This window comes from Mytilus galloprovincialis, chromosome 9 (assembly GCF_965363235.1).
Source record: "Mytilus galloprovincialis chromosome 9, xbMytGall1.hap1.1, whole genome shotgun sequence".
NCBI lineage: Eukaryota > Metazoa > Mollusca > Bivalvia > Mytilida > Mytilidae > Mytilus > Mytilus galloprovincialis.
The window spans coordinates 55,225,021-55,243,982 of NC_134846.1; the positions used below are offsets into that span (position 1 = coordinate 55,225,021).

The 18,962-nt window shown below is 33.2% G+C and overlaps 2 protein-coding genes across 2 annotated transcripts in view; both read right to left on the bottom strand.

The window, feature by feature from the left end:
* LOC143046813 (ovomucoid-like) overlaps positions 1–18,962 on the bottom strand; it is a 37,029-nt gene that overhangs the window by 11,935 nt on the left and 6,132 nt on the right. Inside the window, exons 3-4 of the mRNA XM_076219875.1 lie at positions 5,434–5,610; positions 4,765–4,923 (exon numbers count right to left, since the gene is read on the bottom strand). Of these exons, the coding sequence (XP_076075990.1) occupies positions 4,765–4,923; positions 5,434–5,610 (336 nt within the window). The remainder of the gene's footprint in view (positions 1–4,764; positions 4,924–5,433; positions 5,611–18,962) is intronic.
* LOC143045346 (uncharacterized) lies at positions 10,784–16,567 on the bottom strand. Its single transcript, XM_076217796.1, has 7 exons — positions 16,468–16,567; positions 15,748–15,831; positions 15,406–15,594; positions 14,617–14,778; positions 13,241–13,368; positions 11,583–11,748; positions 10,784–10,896 (listed from the first exon to the last, which is right to left on the bottom strand). Exons 1-7 carry the CDS (start codon positions 16,499–16,501, stop codon positions 10,838–10,840), a joined length of 822 nt encoding a protein of 273 aa, XP_076073911.1. The 5' UTR covers positions 16,502–16,567; the 3' UTR covers positions 10,784–10,837.

Consider the following 18,962-nt stretch of genomic DNA (forward strand, 5'->3'; position numbering starts at 1 on the left):
TTATTGACAACAGGGTCAGTCTGTCTACTTCCGGGAAAGAATACAGGCTAGAATTTAGGCAATTTACTCTATGTACTGACGCCAGATTACATTTAAATCAATCAAAATTTTTACAGAAATTCAAACTAGAAAGCCTACCCTTTCAAATAAATCTACATTCAGTTACAGAACTAGTGAAATAATAACACTACACAATTTATAACAAAAGTTATATATTTTTTTTAAGAACTACATTCGTGGGTACCGGACTGGTTGCCCTAACTGGGATCCTATTCCACCTAAATGGAAAGGACCATTAATAATTGAAAAGAGAATAGATGATGTTACTTACCGAGTAAAGAGAAGCTTGAGGCAGCCGTCGACTGTATATCATGTGGACCGTTTAGCACTGTATCAAGGGAGGAATGTACCATCGTGGGCAAGCAGATTTCGAAGAATGATGGATTTAGAGGAAGCAAATAACGACCAGCAATTGGATAAGCCAGTTGGCTAAATGTTGGAGGAATATTAAAGGTCCTCAACATTCTGTACATGTTCATACTTTTATTTTTGGATATACTACAGTATATATTTTTATGACAGATCTGTCGGAGACTGATTTGGGGGTGGTCCGATCAACCACTAGTCAAATCATTGAGATGTAGGATAGGGATCCTGACTGACTAAGGAGGAGCCTAGTAGTCGAGTTTATTTTGGATATGAACAGTTATAGATATTTTTTTGGAGTTGTTTCGTTGGTGTTATTTGCATGGTTTGAGTTGAGTTTATTTGCCTACGGATGCTGGCCTTCCATGAACACATTTATAGAACGGGACTGGGGAGGATTTTAACTTATTGTATAAACAATACAGGGAATTAATGGCAGTATTCCTTGTATTTCAGAATGAGTTCAGTGGTGTCAACAAAATGCTGGTTATGTCCGGAAACATATGAGAAGAAAAAGGACCTCAAGAGCCATGCCATCTCGGAGCATTCAGTGTGCAGAGTTGTGTGTCCATGGTGTGTGGATAGTGAGAGGACGTTTGGCAGAATGTCGGAGTTGACCAAGCACAGTAAGAGAAAGCACAATGATCTCACCATAGACCTCCTGGAGGGTGATTTCTTTACAGAGCCAAATGGATTTTGGTTAGCCAAGCGGCCAGATGATTATATAAGAATTATTACACCCTCAGAATGGACTAGCACCATTGCCATCAGGACCAGGGCAGCACTGTTGGGATGGGTGGAAGCCATCAAGAAGAAGGAGGGAGCAGACAAGCATAAAAAGACATGGGAAGAAGGATGGAAGAAGGCACTGGGTCATTCCGTTTCCAGTGAGCAGCCCACCAGCTCCCGGAAACGGAAGTACAGTCCATCCAGACCTCTAATGGACCTCCCTGAATTAGCAGTAGCCAGAATTGACCTGTCATCTAAGGGGAACATAGGCTTTCTTAGAATGAAGGAGTCGTCTGCAGAAATATGGTTCAAGGTAGAAATGGTACATTGGGTCATGGAGGACTCCAGGGTAAAGGACAATTTGTTTAGGAGAATGGGAATTGCAAAGACAGACCACGAGCCACCACAAAGTTTTGGAACAGAACTTAAGTTATCAGAATCGAAGCACACCTTGAATCAGGTAACCAAGGCGTTGGGGATTGGTGAGAGACATGTCAGGAAGCTCTTTAGGGGAAAGGTGACATTTGAAGCTAAGTCCCGGAAGAAGGCAGAGGAAACAACCAGGGAAGAAATTGGTAAGTCCGATATTGGAGAAGAGCCTGAGTATGATATTATGGACTCCATTGGAGAGGTAGACGACCTAGAAATTATCTCAGAAGAAAAGGAACAACCAGAAAAAGCTAAGACCATCACAAACCAGGAACAACCAGAAAAGGCTAAGACCATCACAAACCAGGAACAACCAGAAAAAGCTAAGACCATCATAACAAACCAGGAACAACAAGAAAAACTTGCAGATGTCGTACCTACAGCAGAAAAGAAAAAACCAAGCAAACCAGTTCCAATTCAAGACAGCCCTCTTAAGAAGCTAGACAACGAGGAGAATGATAGATATTTACCGATGCTGAGCGAGGACGAGGAGGAAGAGGAGGCAACATCAGAGACTTCAGACAAGAGAATAATCATGGTGAGCCAAAAAGAAGTGTTTGATATAGACACTGATGAGGAAGAAACTACCAATATTCCACTTAGAGAGAGGGCAGAGACACTATTAAAGGCAGGAGGGATGCCCCTATTTCCACCAGGGAGGAGACAATGGGCCGGAGAAAGGATGCAAATGTCTAGTAAACCAACACCAATGTTCTGGCCGCCCAAGGAGTGGAGGAAACTGACAGCGGATCAGAAGCTTACCGCTTGGAGGTTCGCCGCCATGACCTTGGCAAGGGAGCTATAGTCGACACCGTCAAGGAAGAGAGGGACGTGCTTGACAAGTATGCCATGCTTGCCTTGCCAGGTACTGCTGTATCTAATCAACCTGGAGAAGACCTGATTATAAAGGCTCGGTTGGCCAACTACAACTTATTGAAGGATATTTGTCTTAGAAAACTGGAAGGAAATGAAGCTCTGGAATTAATAACTATGCTAGAAGCTGCAACCCGATCAAAACCACCAAACGACTTAGTAAAATCATTATGCAATGTACCTCTGAGATTGACAGAAGATGTTAAGAAGGACAAATGATATTAACTTTAAACACTTTTCATACTAATAGTAACTATCCAAGATGACGACGACCATCGCCAAGAAGAATAAAGATCAAGATTGAGAGACTTAGAACTGTCAAATTTTATTGTTATTGTTCTTTTGTGTTTTAATGCTTTTAGTTCATTGCATATATATATTAACATGTGTATAATACAAAAGAGAATTCGGGAGAATTCTTTTTTATTGGGTGGGGAAAGTGTTATAAATGGGTATTGATAATAATCACAAAGAAACAACACATTTTATATTTCTAAATTTTATTGGGATCAATATCTGAAAACCTGAAAAATAACGGTCTTAGATGATTTTCATACACTTAGACAACTTTGGCAAACTCAATTTGGGGAGATCAAATTGCATATTTTTATAATTAGTACCAATTTTATCAGATAACATAACATTTAACATAACGGCTATCAACTTATCAAGTTGACATAGCGGTAAAATTCAACTGTCAGTGAACAGGCACTTCGATCACGATTTTCACGGGTCTACATTAAATTCACACTTTCAGGGGATAATGGGTTTGTAAAACATGTTTGTCGTTACCTATTCATTCAGTCTCAGTGTTATTTGACACATCTTTTGGGTAGTTTTCCCTTAAATTCCATCGTGGCGAGTGCTTGTTTACATATATTGGAAGTTGCCATTCCAACGAATGGTCACTTCCGGGTAACGGTACTTCTTTATAAAGTTATAATAATACATAAAAGTATTATTAAGATATGATTAAATTACTTGCTGGCCTTCCTTTTATTGTGTAGGATATTTAATAATAAGATATAATTACGTTAAGTACGTTTTTGTGAAGCGCCGTTAAGGAGCTATTTTGTGATTTCAATGACGTCATATAGTAACGTAGGTGATAAGGCTAAGAGTATGGAATTTTAAGGTTTATATTTATTATGTCACTTATTTATTGGAATTAAAGGCAAACTTTCGCGATTTTATGGATTTATAACGACATTTTAGGACATGAGCCAGAGTTTTCCTTGGTATTTCAAAGTTATTGTAGATTTTCAGTTCTGTGAGTCGCGGATGTATTTCACCGTCAAGTATAAATACGGCGTCGCACTAGCACTTTGGCATATCGTATCTGGCTATCAAGCAGAGCAGAACAATAAACAAAACAACCCTTAAAGTCAACCAAGCTATTTAGGTACAGGATGCATTTCGATATAAAGCTATTTTACCTTAAGCTATGCGATAGCATTTCAAGTCTATATTTATCTTTTTACATCTTTTGGAATATTAAACTAAAAGCTTACATAAGGACGTCTAGCTAGGAACCAAATACCGTTTTTATAAATATTCCTGCTTAAGCAGGTCTTCAACAGGAAGTGGCTTCATATTTGAAAAGATGAGGAACCAGTTCAATATTTACAATTTCTAATAGCAGTTTTTGGCAAATTATACAATTATTAAAGATGTAAAGATACGATGTCCCACCACGTTGACAACTTTCTAATATCGTAATTTAATGAAATAAGTATATTTCATTCTCTCATTAATGTATGATTGATAGGATAAAGACTTGTAAATCTATATATATAAGTTACATCTGGGGTTCGGAAGGCCAGCATCTTACTGTTCCAATTTATGATTATACTATGTTATTGCTGATATTTGCATGCGTTATTTATTGAGATTATATATATATATATATATATATATATATATATATATATATATATATATATATATATATATATATATATATATATATGCATACTGGACAAGAATAAAAGTCATTCTTTTACGCTGGATTCATCATTTTATATATGATTATGCTGGAGTCAAAACAAGACTAAGTAAAGGAACACTATCAATAATCAATCATACGGAATTAAAAGTACACTCGACCCCTACTCGCCCGCCTGTAACAATATGATATATATATGTCTTGTACACATAAGCAGCTTGCGTTTATCTTATATAAATGATTTGAATCAACAGGTGACATTTCCTTGACTCCATTTTGGATTTTAGTCTTTCACCCAGACTAAAACGACTGATATTTTCTCTGTTTTATACATATACATCGTTTAGTTTAATGATACTTACTGAATGTGATATTGCCTGTACTGCACACTGGTTCTAAATGATTGTCGCAGTGTGGACAGGTCTTGTCCGAGTGAGAACATTCACCAGAGTGGGCATAGCTAACATGATCTCCAGTTTTAGTTGCTTCGCAATTTGCCAAGTTTAGGAAACATCTATTATCTGCAAATGATACAATACATATTCAAATATGTTTACATGCTAGCTTGGCTTTAGATGAATTTGGCTATTTATTTTAGGTATTTTTTACCTATAGCTCTTCAACGGTTTCGGTACTTATCCATCTTCGGAATTCAAATGTTTGGCTTTGAGCGTTCTTAATGAAGGTAAATACAGAAAAGCGCTTCAGACGCAAGCAATTATTGTTTTCATTTTTTTGCAAACATTTAATCTACCTGGATTTTTATATTGATTTTGTTAATCAAGGAACACGTTGCCATAATTGAAGAGATTGATAGCTCTTGAAAATCTGTCATTATATTCACATTGTAGCATTTCTATCCCTAACAGATAGAAATCTTGAAAGATATTGTTTTCTCTAGCTGATTTTGCGAGGGTTATAATTCTTTATGCGATGTTGACTCCAAATTATGTTTTCATATTAACCTTTAATATTTTGACTTCATTAAAATATACATAAGATAAACCCCTTATAATATTAATACAACTTACGGTAGGTGTTACCATCAGTTCCACATGCTAGCTGTAATTCTTCATCACACACATCCTTACAGCTGTATTTTGGATGGGTTGGTGGTTGGTGAGTAACATGACCACATGAGCCAATGTGTAAAAGATGTAGACCTTTCCCCTTAGAACATATTGCTTCATCCAGGAGACATTGATTACCTGAATATAAAATACAAACATCAAAAGAGGGACGGAAAACTCCTGAGGGACATTCAAACTTAAAAATATATAATGATTCAAAACAGTGGATTGGATTGGCAAATAATTAAATTCGTTTTTGTATAAAAATGTTAGAAAAGAGTCAGCGATTTTTCTTCTTCTTCTTCATGTACATATATATGCATTTCTACTTAATTGTACTTACTGTATGTTTGGACAGCTGAACTACATACAGGTGCCCAGTGGGAGGTACACGTTCTGGTTCTGTTACATTGGCTTTGTCCAAACGCAAAATCTGAAAGGGGAATGAAGCGTAGGTGAAGAGTATCATGAGTATTTGATATTGATGAGTTGCAAATTGACTATTTTAAAAAGCTTTTCTTTTATTATGTTTAAGTCAAACGTTTTATAGTTTTGCTACAATTCAAGAACCTTTGACAAAAATCCAACAAATTCAATATTCTGTCATGTCGTGTATTACTTTGGAAATGACCTGATGCATTTTACTGAACTATTCCCGCCCCAAGTTTCAGGTAGGGTTTGTTTTGCTGAGTTTCTTTAAAAGTTTTCTATTTTGTGTTTTGTGTACTGTTTTTCTTTTTCTTTTAAAGCCATGCCATTGACAGTTAATTTTCGACTTCGAATGTCCCTTTTGTATCTTTTGCCTCTCGTTTAAATCATATACATTCTTAAGCATTTTGACACTTTGACACGCTAATAAGTGATATAGAAATAGATCTTAAATTATCAAGGTTCTCGCAATACTCCACATCCTATTGAAAATACCACCTTTTTTCTAATTAGCAAATTGCGAAGCAACTAAAACTGGAGATCATGTTATCTATGCCCACTCTAGTAAATGTTCTCACTCGGACAAGACCTGTCCACACTGCGACAATCATTTAGAACCAGTGTGCAGTACAGGCAATATAACATTTAGTAAGGACCATTATCAAAGAAGAGGAGCTAACCCAAATAAGGGCACACAAGATAGAAGTTTTGGATGCACGAGCTACGCACCATTGAACTTAAGGGAACAAGATATATTCAAATCCGTAAACTTTATAAGATATGTTGATAACATAATTGATTTTGATTTAATATATCAATGGCGTTTCATAGTCCTCTCTCAGAACTAAACTTTAAGACTCAAAGGTATTATTCATTTTCCGTCGTTAACTTTCCTTTCTACGTAGTCATTTCAACACCACCTGCATACGGAATATATCCCAACAAGTTGCTACAATATTTCAGTTATTACGATTCTAATTTTGAACTATTTGGGGTTGCTGTTTACAAGGAAGCATTTGAACGATGCGTTTAATATTAAAATTCATTCCCCCTCTTTCAGTTTTATGGAAGCCATCTTTAATAGAATGACATATTTGCAAATGATTTTCTTGTCGTAACAACAATCTAGTCATCCTTTCCTCGATTTTAATATACTGAATGCTTATCACCTGATTTTTTTCTTGCTATAATCAAAATGTCGGTGTAAATAAGAGAATCTGTTGTCCTTTTATCGTTTGTATTGCCACGATGTTGTCATTTGTCTTTTTAACATCATATTTGTATTAACCGGGCCTCCTTGGTATCTTATCCATTTGTCAGCTGTTCATATATAACGACGAACACGTAGGTGATCAAAATAATATATATTATGTTTATATACACCTGTAAAAAGTATTGCAACACTTCCATTGAAAACTATGTAAAATAAAATGATTGTAGAATATTTATAATTTTGGTTTTACCAAATACTTTTACTCTGCTAATGGTTTGAAATTGAACTTGTACGGGTCTCGAGGCCAATACAGCAAACCTTGAATCTATACCAGTGCCAATACAGAAACAGCCAGTAAATAACCCTTTTATTAAATAATCCAACTTGTTCAATACAGACTTGTTCTGAATGCTGTATTACATAATCAAATGTGAATATAGGGCCATTTTTTTCAATACGGACTGACAATGATGTGAATATAGGTCCAATATTTCCAATACGGACTGGCAATGAATCCCGAATTACATGCACAATTATATGTTTACATGTAAATCAGGATTCATTGCCAGTCCGTATTGGAATGTTATTAATAATTATACTTATTATAATATGTGTCATTGATATTACGAAACTAATATTTCAAAACCTTTTTTGCAAGGAAGCTGAACAAGAACCATACACACATGATTATCATTAATTCAGTTTATTCTATTAAAAGGCATTGTGAGGAAAAAAGGTGGTGTGTGTCCTTAAAATGATCAGCTATTAGTGAGAGAGAAAATGCTTGAAACATTTGCTTTTCTTGAAATCATTTTCTTTTTCTTGATTTTCTTATCCCAGGAATAGATTATCTTAGCCGGTTTTTTTTTTAATTTTGGGTCCTCAATGCTCTTCAAATTTGTACTTGTTTGGCTTTACAACTATTTTGATCTGAGCGTCACTGACGAGTCTTATGTAGACGAAACGCACGTCTGGCGTATTAAATTATAATCCAGGTACCTGTGATCATTATTTACTATAATGAATCATTAGAAGTGCAAGCTCGTCAAGTCCATTGGACTCATTATATTAAGTATGAGGTGGATATATTGTATATTTTTTTAACAATATTAATCACATGACACACACTTTTTTGCTGTATTTTCCCCCAGAATGACATCAAAGCGTCTTATGACTATTCTGAGGAGGAGACAAGCACATCAAACGCAACTAGTTTGTATTCTCAATAATGCTCATAATTAAGAATGTTTGCCGATATAGACACAACAAAATGATCATTTGAAATGTGACTAAGGATAAAACAAGATACTTACACATATACGAAACTAAAGATATTTTAAATGGCCATTGTTATATCATAGTTCGTTTCTGTATGTGTTACATTTTAATGTTATGTTTCTGTTGTGTCTTAGTTCTCTTATATTTGATGCTTTTCCCTCAGTTTTAGTTTGTTACCCAGATTTGTTTTTTCTTAATCGATTTATGAATTTCGAACATCGGTATACTACTGTTGTCTTTATTTAACAATATACATCCTACATAAAACTAGGTAGTGTATGATTTTGAATGTGGACTTACCTACAACAGCAAGAAAAAAAATTGACCTCAACATGGTGCCTGATTTTCTGTTTTAGCTTATCTCTTAATCTTTGCATATACTGGAATCGTGACTGTTCGTATTGATAATTTATTGAGATCATGAACAATAACTTCATTCATGGTTTACAATGAGTTTTGTTTTTCCAGATATTGTCACATGTTATGGTCATAAGAAAATAAAAGCTTTTAAGACCCTGTCACGCCCAACTGTGTCTTCAACAATAGCAATATATTGGTAAAAACTACTATGAGAGGACAATGAATTTATAAAAAGTTACATGAAAACTGCAGTCATGTTGACATATTTGTAGATCTTGTCCTACTGATCAATTTTGCATTTGTAAAGATCATATATATGTTTATCTATGACAGTTTTCAAAATTTTTTACAAGACTTCAAATAGTTATAAAAGCATTTCAAATACGACTAAACCAAGTATTTTGGCCATATAGCTTATTTGCAGACCTTGTCTTGCTGATCAGTTTTGTTGTATAACATTTCTATCTAAATATTAAAGCCAAAAAAAAAGAACAATCGTCAACAAACGGTAACAATTAACTTCAATAAGGAGTCAACTGATAGTTTCGGTACTGGGAAATAATATGTAGATCATATTACCCTTTACAATTTTGTCAAAAGTGCTATAAATTGATAAAAATCTCCATATATAAAGGCAACAGTAGTACACCGCTTTTCAAAAGTCATAAATCGATTGAGAGAAAACAAATCCGGATTACAAAATAAAACAGAGGGAAACACATCAACTATAAGAGGAAAACAAAGAAACAACAGAACACTAAAGTGCAAAAACAACAACAAACGACAATGCAAAATACATAGAAACCAACTGTTGGATAAAAAAACTGCCATGTTCCTGACATGGTACAGGGCATTTAAAAAAAATGGTGAGTGAAACCTGGTATTGTGGTAAGCCAAAGCTCCAAGCTTTATGGCAATGTTGACTATACCGCTAAAATCACAACACTACATGTGATAACAAATAATTCCATAAGGAGTCGTCTGACTATTTAAGCCGTTGTTATTATTTGTAGATCCTGCATATGTTGCTAATAATTTTCCTGATGATTTGTTTTATGTATCTATTATAATTTTCGAAATAATATATATATTTTTTTATTTAAGGGCTATTACTCCTATTAGAAGCCATCAGACATTTTTGACGTTAATAGACAGCAGGTAGAACGCAAGATTCCTTAAATTCTGCTTTCTGTCAGATTTTCTCCATTCACGGTGGTTTTCGAGGTTAGAGACGAAACTTGCCTTTTACCCCTAAATTCTATTTTTAGCTTCTTTCCATCAATCTTGATTGACAGTCGGAGTCATCGGACACATTTTTTAAAACAAGATACACCACTATTAATTGTTAACAAGTTTGGTTAAATCATAGTTTCAGAGAAGATCTTTGTAAAAATCACCGGACGACGACAAAGACGGACACCACGACGTACGAACGACAAAAACTGATGAAAAAAATGCACTCGACTTTTCGAAAATGAGCTCAAAAGAATATCTGGTGTATTTTCACTTGGATTGTATGAAAAACTTCTACAGAAACGACCGATCAAATTAAACCAGAAATCTCAAAATTTTCCGTTATAAGGTTATAGCTAGTGTTGTTGCTTTGCGGTTATCAGTTAGTTGACTAAGAAGTCTGGTAGGACAGCTTTAATTTTCTACTGGGTCTCTCTGAGTGTATTTTAGTTCTTGGCAACTCAGCCATTTTTTTTTCGTTTTTTCGGATATAAGTTTACATAAAACGTTGAGAAACTATACAAAAAGATCTTCTAAAGCCATTCATTTCAAAAAATTTATGTCGATGTTGAATAAAATACTTCTTGTGAACTGCTACAGCAATTAAACCAAGCCTTCCAGTATCTTGTTATATACGGGACTCCAACGCAAAATATGTAAAACAATTTGTTTTTATAGAACTTTGTACCAGTGAATGACTTATTATTAGGGAAAGCCTGTGGCTTTGTGTTTCATTTATACAGTGTCTTACAGACAACTACACATCAGTTCTAGTTTATTTTAAAAAAAAATGAGCTGTAATGGAAACTATCACCATCAGTTTTATTTATTTCATCAAATATAATAATTAGTTTAACCAATCCACGTCTTGCAGGCAGACTTAGAGATTAAGTGCACCATGTTATTCTCATCTGCAATAAAATATAACATTTAATAACATTTACAATAACTCAAAATAAAATCATCCTTCAAAATAAATATTTAGTTAATCATTAGATTTAAATATTGTCAGAAACACTAACTATTTTGTTCTTGCAGTTACTATTATATCTAGTACTGTTATATTTACCGTTGACCTCAAATAAGGTACATCCATGTGTTCATTCGAAGATTTGAAGTTACACTGATATAGAAGACCATATTCAGACTCTTTTTGTCTTTGAAATCATTTTATTTCAAGAGTATTTTTTATTTTTCCCTCGAGGAAATTTTCCTTATGTGAAACCCTAAGCCGACCAACAACTTGAAGGCAAAAGTGGAACAAAGGTCTGTGTTGTCCCTTTTCAATTTTCATTTGTAAAACTCAGTACTTAATATGAAGATAAAGTACACTGTTCTTTACAATATTGCTATAATCTTATAATCAGTTTTTAGGTGGACCTTTATTATCATTTGTCTTCTTGTTCTTTTTGTATTTTGCCATTGAATTGTCAGTTATTTTTCAATATCCCTTTGGTATCTTTCGTCTCTATTGATATTGTTATTGCTGTTCTGATTTATCAAATAAGTATTTTTACACAATATCGTTTTTCAGTTGAGTCTTGCTTGAATAAGGTTGTATTTGATTTTCCTTTTTCGCAACTCGAGTTTTAATTACCGAGTTTTTTGCTATAGTCCATACGTCTGCAGTATGAGCATGGTCCAGCGTAGGTATGGTGGTCAGCACCGCATAGTAATTCGTGTTCTCTTGGACAGGTCCATAAATGCCCAGTGCTTCCTTCTCCTGCTATGGACCCATGGGTCATATATGAACTACAGTCGAGCTACAAGATGTGATAGTAAATCATTGTAACTTTAATACATATGGGAAACATCTAGACTGCGTTTACACCAGTAAAGCCAACATAAGTGTAAGTCTTTCTCGAGAGAAATTTTTTGATTAGTAATGAAATGCTTTTAATTGAAAAATAACAAAAGTTTATATCCACGTCTACTTCAAAAATTCACCCGTTTACAGTCAACAATCAAGTACCTTTAAATCCGAATGAAAATGACATAGTTTTACTTGTTAAACTTCCGATGACGAACAGTTACAATACAAAGAAATACTAGAAAACGAGACATAATAGAAAATAGTGTACTTGTTTTTAAGACGGACACTAGGGAACTAATTGCTTACTTCTTTTTGGAATTTACAGATAATGTGAAGTACTTCATTAGCTAAAATGCAAATGTTGGCATAACAAAGATGTCTGTAGATTTTCATATGAATTGTATGTGTAGAAATGAATGTTAACCTAGGTGAAAAAGTATATGGAAATATAACACGATTTTCGAAACATTTGTCGAGAAGTTAGATTGCGATTAAGGTTTTTTTTAAAGTATCAAGAAATATAAGGATTATTTGTGACTTTTTTAATGCTTAGCATAGGAAAAGCTTCAAGGGTTATAACATATTAAGAAACAAATTGATTTCATGAGAAACTCGAATTATTTTGACATCCTTCATGGACATTCTACAAATCTGTTACTGTTCCTGGTAATAAAATCTTTTGACCTCTTTTTTATTAGTAAACTTAATGTTATTTACTTTATCTTGATATTCATTAACTCATTTATTCAAGAACGTCATAAAAGAGAAGAAACAAGAACATTGATCCGTTAATCCGCATGATGACATAATACACTCTTACAGCTACCAACATTAGTTTTTTTTAAATATCATACTATGTTTAGATACTTGAAAATTAATTGAATGCACAATAATTTCGAGGCCTGGTGTGTTTTCTCTTTTCAAAATATAGTAGTCTCTTTATGAAGAGATATTCACAAGATCATTTATATCACAGAGACTTCTGAAAAGAGAAGACTTTAGGGTTTTTTTAAGATAACGAACCCCAACAACCTAATGAAAATGAAAATCTTAATTAATTGTAACGATCATCGGCGTTCTCCGGTGATTAAAATTGAAATATCCACTTAAGTATAGCACATTATTTTCACGCTTTTGGTTTTTTATTTATGTTGCTTGTGCTGTATTTAGACCACTCTACAACGAAATTCGTTACATGCATAAACATTGATTCATATCCTCGTATTGGCAATATAATCATTAGTTAAAATGCAAATGTTGGCATGACAAAGATATCTGTAGATTTTTCATATGAATTGTATGTGTATAAGTGAATGTTTAACTGGGTGAAAAATTCTTGGAAAATAACACGATATTGAACTCCAAGAATGCATGAACAAATTATGTGTTATTTTTTCTCTCGTGGATCTTATATACATGTTTATAATGACGTTTATCCTAACCATTGTTGTTGATGCATACGGGTCTGTCCCGTCACATGAACCATTGTGTGCCATATGATATTTATCTGATAAAGTACTAGATAGATGGGCGTATCTACATCCATATATGGCCAACAAACAAGGATTTTCTGGAAATGAAAAAAAAAAAAATACAAATACGATAAAAATGACAAGTATTAATTATCAAAATAAAAACAATAAGTCTCTTTAATTATTTAAGTTTAGCGTTAACAATAGATTATATTTCATTATTTTTCTTTTTTGGGTGTTTTATTTTACAGGTATAATCATCAAAATATACATTTATATAATACACAGCACAAACAACATTTTCGAAAAGACCAAAAGAATGAAAAGGTATATAATTTAACAAAACGCATTTGACCAACTGATCGAACAACTGATGTTCTTAAACCCTGCTGACTGCCATTGACGATTGCCAAATAAATTGATCACGAGATATAACAAAATGGATCTTAAAATTAATTTAATACCAAACAGAAAACAATAAATTTGCGCCAAAGATGTTATACCACAAACATGGGGTGCAAAAATTAACTCCAAGTCTACATTGTAAACAAAGTACAAACCTATGATTGCGTTTGATAGAAACCGCATTTTTTTATTCGTATGCATCTAAAACAAATTTCGTTGTAGAGTGGTCTAAATACAGCAAAACCAACATTTTCCAAAAAGACCAAAAGGGTGAAAAAATATATTATATCGAAACGCATTTGACTTACAGGTCGAACAACTCATCACAAGGCGTAATTAAACGGATATCTATATTAATTTAATACCAAGTAGAAAACAATAAACGTGTGGCAAAGATGATAAATCACAAACATGAGGTGCTAAAATTGGTACACCATATCCGGATTTCGACAATAAATGTCTCTTTAGTGTTGTTAGGGATCGAAAAGTATTTGGAAGGCCATTTAATTTACCTAAATTTGTGATAGACTCTTGAATTTTAAATAGTCAAAATAGGATGAACGGATTATATAATCCGGAGTGAAAATATAATACAAGCCCAAACGAAATAAATATAAACAAGTCTAAATTGAAAACAACGTTCAAACCTATGATTGCGTTAGATGAAAACCGCAATTTTTATACGTGTGCATGTAACAAATTTCGTTGTAGAGGGGTCCAAATACAGCACAACCAATAGTTTCCAAAAGACTAAAAGAGTGCAAAAATATATTTTATCAAAACGCATTTGACAAACAGGTCGAACAACTGATGTTTTTAAACCCTGTTGGGGTATATAAGCTCTGACCTATTATCAACTTATGTAGCTTTTTTCACCGGGTAAATCTTTTGAAATTTTGTATTTATTTTGTATACATTGCGTCTACTTTGAGGCTACTTACTGTATGTGACATTGCCTGTACTACACACAGGATCTAAGTGATTGTCGCAGGTGTGTGGACAGGTTTTGTCCCTTTCAGAACATTCACCAGAGTGAGCATAAACAACATGATCTCCAGTTTTAGTTGCTTCACAATTTGCCAAGTTTAAGAAACATCTATTATCTGCAATGTTAAAAAACATAATCACATCAAATTTTATGTTTGCATTGATATATCCAATCTAGATTCCTTTTTTTCTCCCCGTCAAATAAGTTGATTTTAATATTCAATAAAAATAAAACAAGTTGTCATTGTAGAAATTGATAGCTCTTGAAAATCTGTAATCTTATTCAAACTGTAGCAGTTCTATCCCTAACTAAAGTTTGAATGAGATTGTTCCAATTACTAGTACCTACTATCCATTGTCGTGACAGGGCAGACTAGATAGAAGATTTGTTTCAATAAAAATCATTATCCTGTCGCAAAGGTGTATGTAAGCTTGAGGGATGATGTAAATGAACGCGTTTTTATATGAAGCGGGGAAGGAAATGCTTTTCAAGTCAAACATTTTGATTTCTTTATAATTGAGAAAAACTATTCGAGGAGAATACCAAGAAGAAATTAAACAAATTTAACTCCCCTAGTATCTACCATATGTATTGTAGTGTTTCAACTCACTTATATGGTGTTTTGAAAGGGTTATTTATTCTTTAATTTACGGTTTACTCCCTTTTACTTCAATTTGTTATTTCTCGTTAACCTATTTTGACTTAATTAGAACTTCCGCATCAAAAAATGAATACAACTTACGGTATGTGTTTCCATCAGTTCCACATGCTAGCTGCAATTCTTCATCGCAGACATCCTTACAGCTGTATGATGAATGAATGGGTGGTCTGTGTGTTACGACGTGACTACAGGAGCCACGGTGTGAATAATGAAGATTAATTCCTTTTGCCTTTGAGTAGCATATTGCAACACTCAGGAGACACTGATTGCCTAAAAATAATGATCTATACATCAAAAGAGGGTAGTTATTTGAAACAATAGATTGCCTTTGCAAATAGATAAATAAATTTTGAATGAAAATAGAAGCGAAAAGTAAGCGACGTTTATGCAATTTGGATGTTTAGTATTTACATTTCTACTTACTATATGTTTTGCCATCTGATCCACACACGGGTGCGTACTGGGAAGTACATGTTCTGTGGCAATTGGTTTGTCCTAAAGCAACATCTGAAAAAGAAATGCTAGCGTACATTTACTATGTAGATTTCCTTGCTGTTTGCTTCTTCTAAGCTGAAAGTAGTCATTGATATATAAAGACATTTTAGTTTAAAGTGAAATCATTCTTCCCAAAGTTTTATGGCGTTATCGAGATCGTGTTGAAAACTAAGGATACATATTTTCGTATTCACAGTCTAGTCCTGGATTTTGAGACACCGAATGTTTTTTACCTAAAGATTACTTGTCATTGCCAAACAGAGCGTCATCAAAAGGTAAAATCACAAAAATACTCCGAGTAAAATTCAAAACGGATAGTCCCTTATCAAATGGCAAAATCAAAAGCTCGAACACAGCAAACGAATGGACAACAACTGTCAAATTCCTGACTTGGTACGGGCATTTTCTTGAAAAATAGTGGATTAAACATTAAAAGCTTGTAATTGTTATTATTACAGAGACTACATGTACTACAACAAAAGCAGAAGGTTGCATTCTCAAAAATATAATAGTAATATGAAATTTTATAGAATAAATGCAATTTGTCATTTTTAATGGGAACAGGCACAATAAAACCACACAAGTACACAAACACAAACTAAAGATCATAAATCATACTTTTAACCGGGGTTTATTAATGTTACTTACCTACGACAACAAGAAGTAAAATTGACCACAACATGGTGCCTGTTTGTTCTGTTCTTGACTCAAGCTTATCTCTTTATCTTTACATATACTGGAATCGTGACAATTCATATGATAAGGTTATTTGAAGCATTGACAATAATGTATCATATCTTATTACATGCAGTTTATAAGAAAAAAGGACATAAGACATGTAAGAAGGCTAGCAAAAAACAATCTAGTAATACTTTTGATACATGTTGGTACTGTAAATTCCGAAATTATTGCGTGCATTTACTATTGCGATTTTATCATTTTTAAAAGACTTAAATGCGATTTAAATTTTTACTTTTTTGAGAAATATCATGTTAAATTCATATAAAATATTTCAAAATGCGAGTTTAAATCATTGCGTTTACAAATTTGTCGCATTTTCGCAATAATAAAAACCTCGCAATAATTTCTGAATTTACAGTATTTAATCATTTGTATTTGGAGTTTCACACAAGGAAACTGGAGTTTCACACAAGGAAACAAGTTAAAGATACAATGTAGGTCTGTTGATTGTAAAATATTTCTGTTATTGCATGTGTATAAATTTACAGAAGATATGATTGATCTCCTTATTGAGATTTTATTTGCAGGTTTATATAAACAGTCTGGAAAATTTCGTATTTCAAGGTTTTGATAATGCAAGAAAAACTACTTTACTACATATGTTAAAAGATGACAGAATGGCACAGCATGTACCAACATTACATCCTAGTGAGTTTAATGTGTAACACAAATCGTTAGACATGTGAAAATCTAATTTAGAATTTAAGAGAGTCGTTTAATTCCAGCCGAGAAATGAAGAAAACTGCAAAAAAAATGTATTAAAAAGATAGGAGACTTAAAAAAAAACATTTATAAATAATCTGTTATGAAATGTAAGGAACAGAACAACTTTTGGAAATAAGAGATAAGCAAAAGATACAAAAATTTGAAAACAGACTGACAATACCATGGCAAAAAAAATAATCTAAGTGACCAAAAGACTAACAACAGTATACAAAACGCACAATAGAAAACTACAGACTGAGAAATACAAATCCCACAGAAAAGTGGTGATGATCTCCAGTGCTCAGAAAGGGCATACAGATCATGGAATCCTTTATGAAATATGCATAGATATATATCAGCTATATTCATCAATGGTATGTTAAATACATTTTCTGTAATATTTTATTTTTAACATGTGAAGAATTATCCATGGGTGGTATGAGATTTACAACTTTTGATCTAGGAGGTCATCAACAAGGAATGATAGCTAAAGTTTGTTTGAAAGAAAAAAATATAGAAAAAAATGGTATATCCTTATGCATTGTATTTTGAGAAAATGACAAATGGAGGTAAAGCAGTAAAACATACCATTGAAACCCATGGCAAATACTGTCTTGGTATATACTCAGACATTGCTTATACTGAATCATAAATTTTTGCATGCATTTAGTATTGGGTTGTTGAACAATGGACACATATGCAAGATTTTTAATGGCAATTTCAGAAAATTCGACATACAAATAAAACTTTAAGATTTTAAATTACCAGTTTTAGTATTTAAAAAATAATTTCAATTGTAATTTTTTCAATAATTTCTGAATAAACAATTTTCATTAAGGAATATAATAATAATAATGATAATCTATAAGTTAAATATACTGAGTTTTTTAAACTCATCATTGATAAGAATGAAAAATGAGATAACTTTCGTTATTTTGTTAATTTCAGCACAACGAGTATGGAAAGATTACTTCCCAGCATTAGATGATATTGGTTTCCTTATTGGTGTCTGTGATGAGAAAGACTTGTGGAAGCTGAGGCTGAACTAGATGTAAGGGTTTTTTTTAAAGATTTTATCATATACCGTAGAATAATTTGAGCTCAGGGCATCAGATTCATGTCACTCACATCCATGATTGATTTTATTTTTTGGGTTTTTCAGGAATGCATACTGAGTTAGAGAAAGATTTGGAAGGGAAGCACAATATTTCATAAACTTTTTGTTACTTTTCGAAATTGATAATTTCATAAAACGTCTTGTAAAAGTCACTACATTAATTGCTTGATAAACGAATTAGGTATAGACAATTCACTTGGAAACTCAACATATACCCTCACGACACTTACCAAAGAGGAAATCCTGGATAATCATAGGTCTGTTCTTTGTTCCTTTGGTATTTCAACCAAAGATGAAGAACTGGATCTTCCATCACTGTATTGGATACCTAAACTACATAAGTGTCCTTAAAAACAACGGTATATTGCTGGGTCTTCCAAGTGCTCCACGAAACCTCTTTCTAAATTATTAACATCTATTTTATCAGCAATCAAAGACGGGCTTCAAATTTATTGTGAAACTGCCTATTCTAGAGGTGCCGTGAATCAGATGTGGATACTTAAAAATTCCAAAGATCTTTTAGAGTACATACAATCTAACTCTCTTTCATCTTGTAACAGTATTAAAACATTTGCCTTTT

What these genes read in the sequence shown, in the direction of transcription:
- LOC143045346 (XM_076217796.1), bottom strand. Translation starts at nt 16,501, where the DNA reads ATGTTGTGGTCAATTTTACTTCTTGTTGTCGTAG. An exon ending in AACTGATGGAAACACATACC is followed by an intron (nt 14,779 to 15,405) that starts GTAAGTTGTATT and finishes TTAACATTGCAG; the next exon opens with ATAATAGATGTTTCTTAAAC. An exon ending in CGTATGCATCAACAACAATG is followed by an intron (nt 11,749 to 13,240) that starts GTTAGGATAAAC and finishes CACATCTTGTAG; the next exon opens with CTCGACTGTAGTTCATATAT.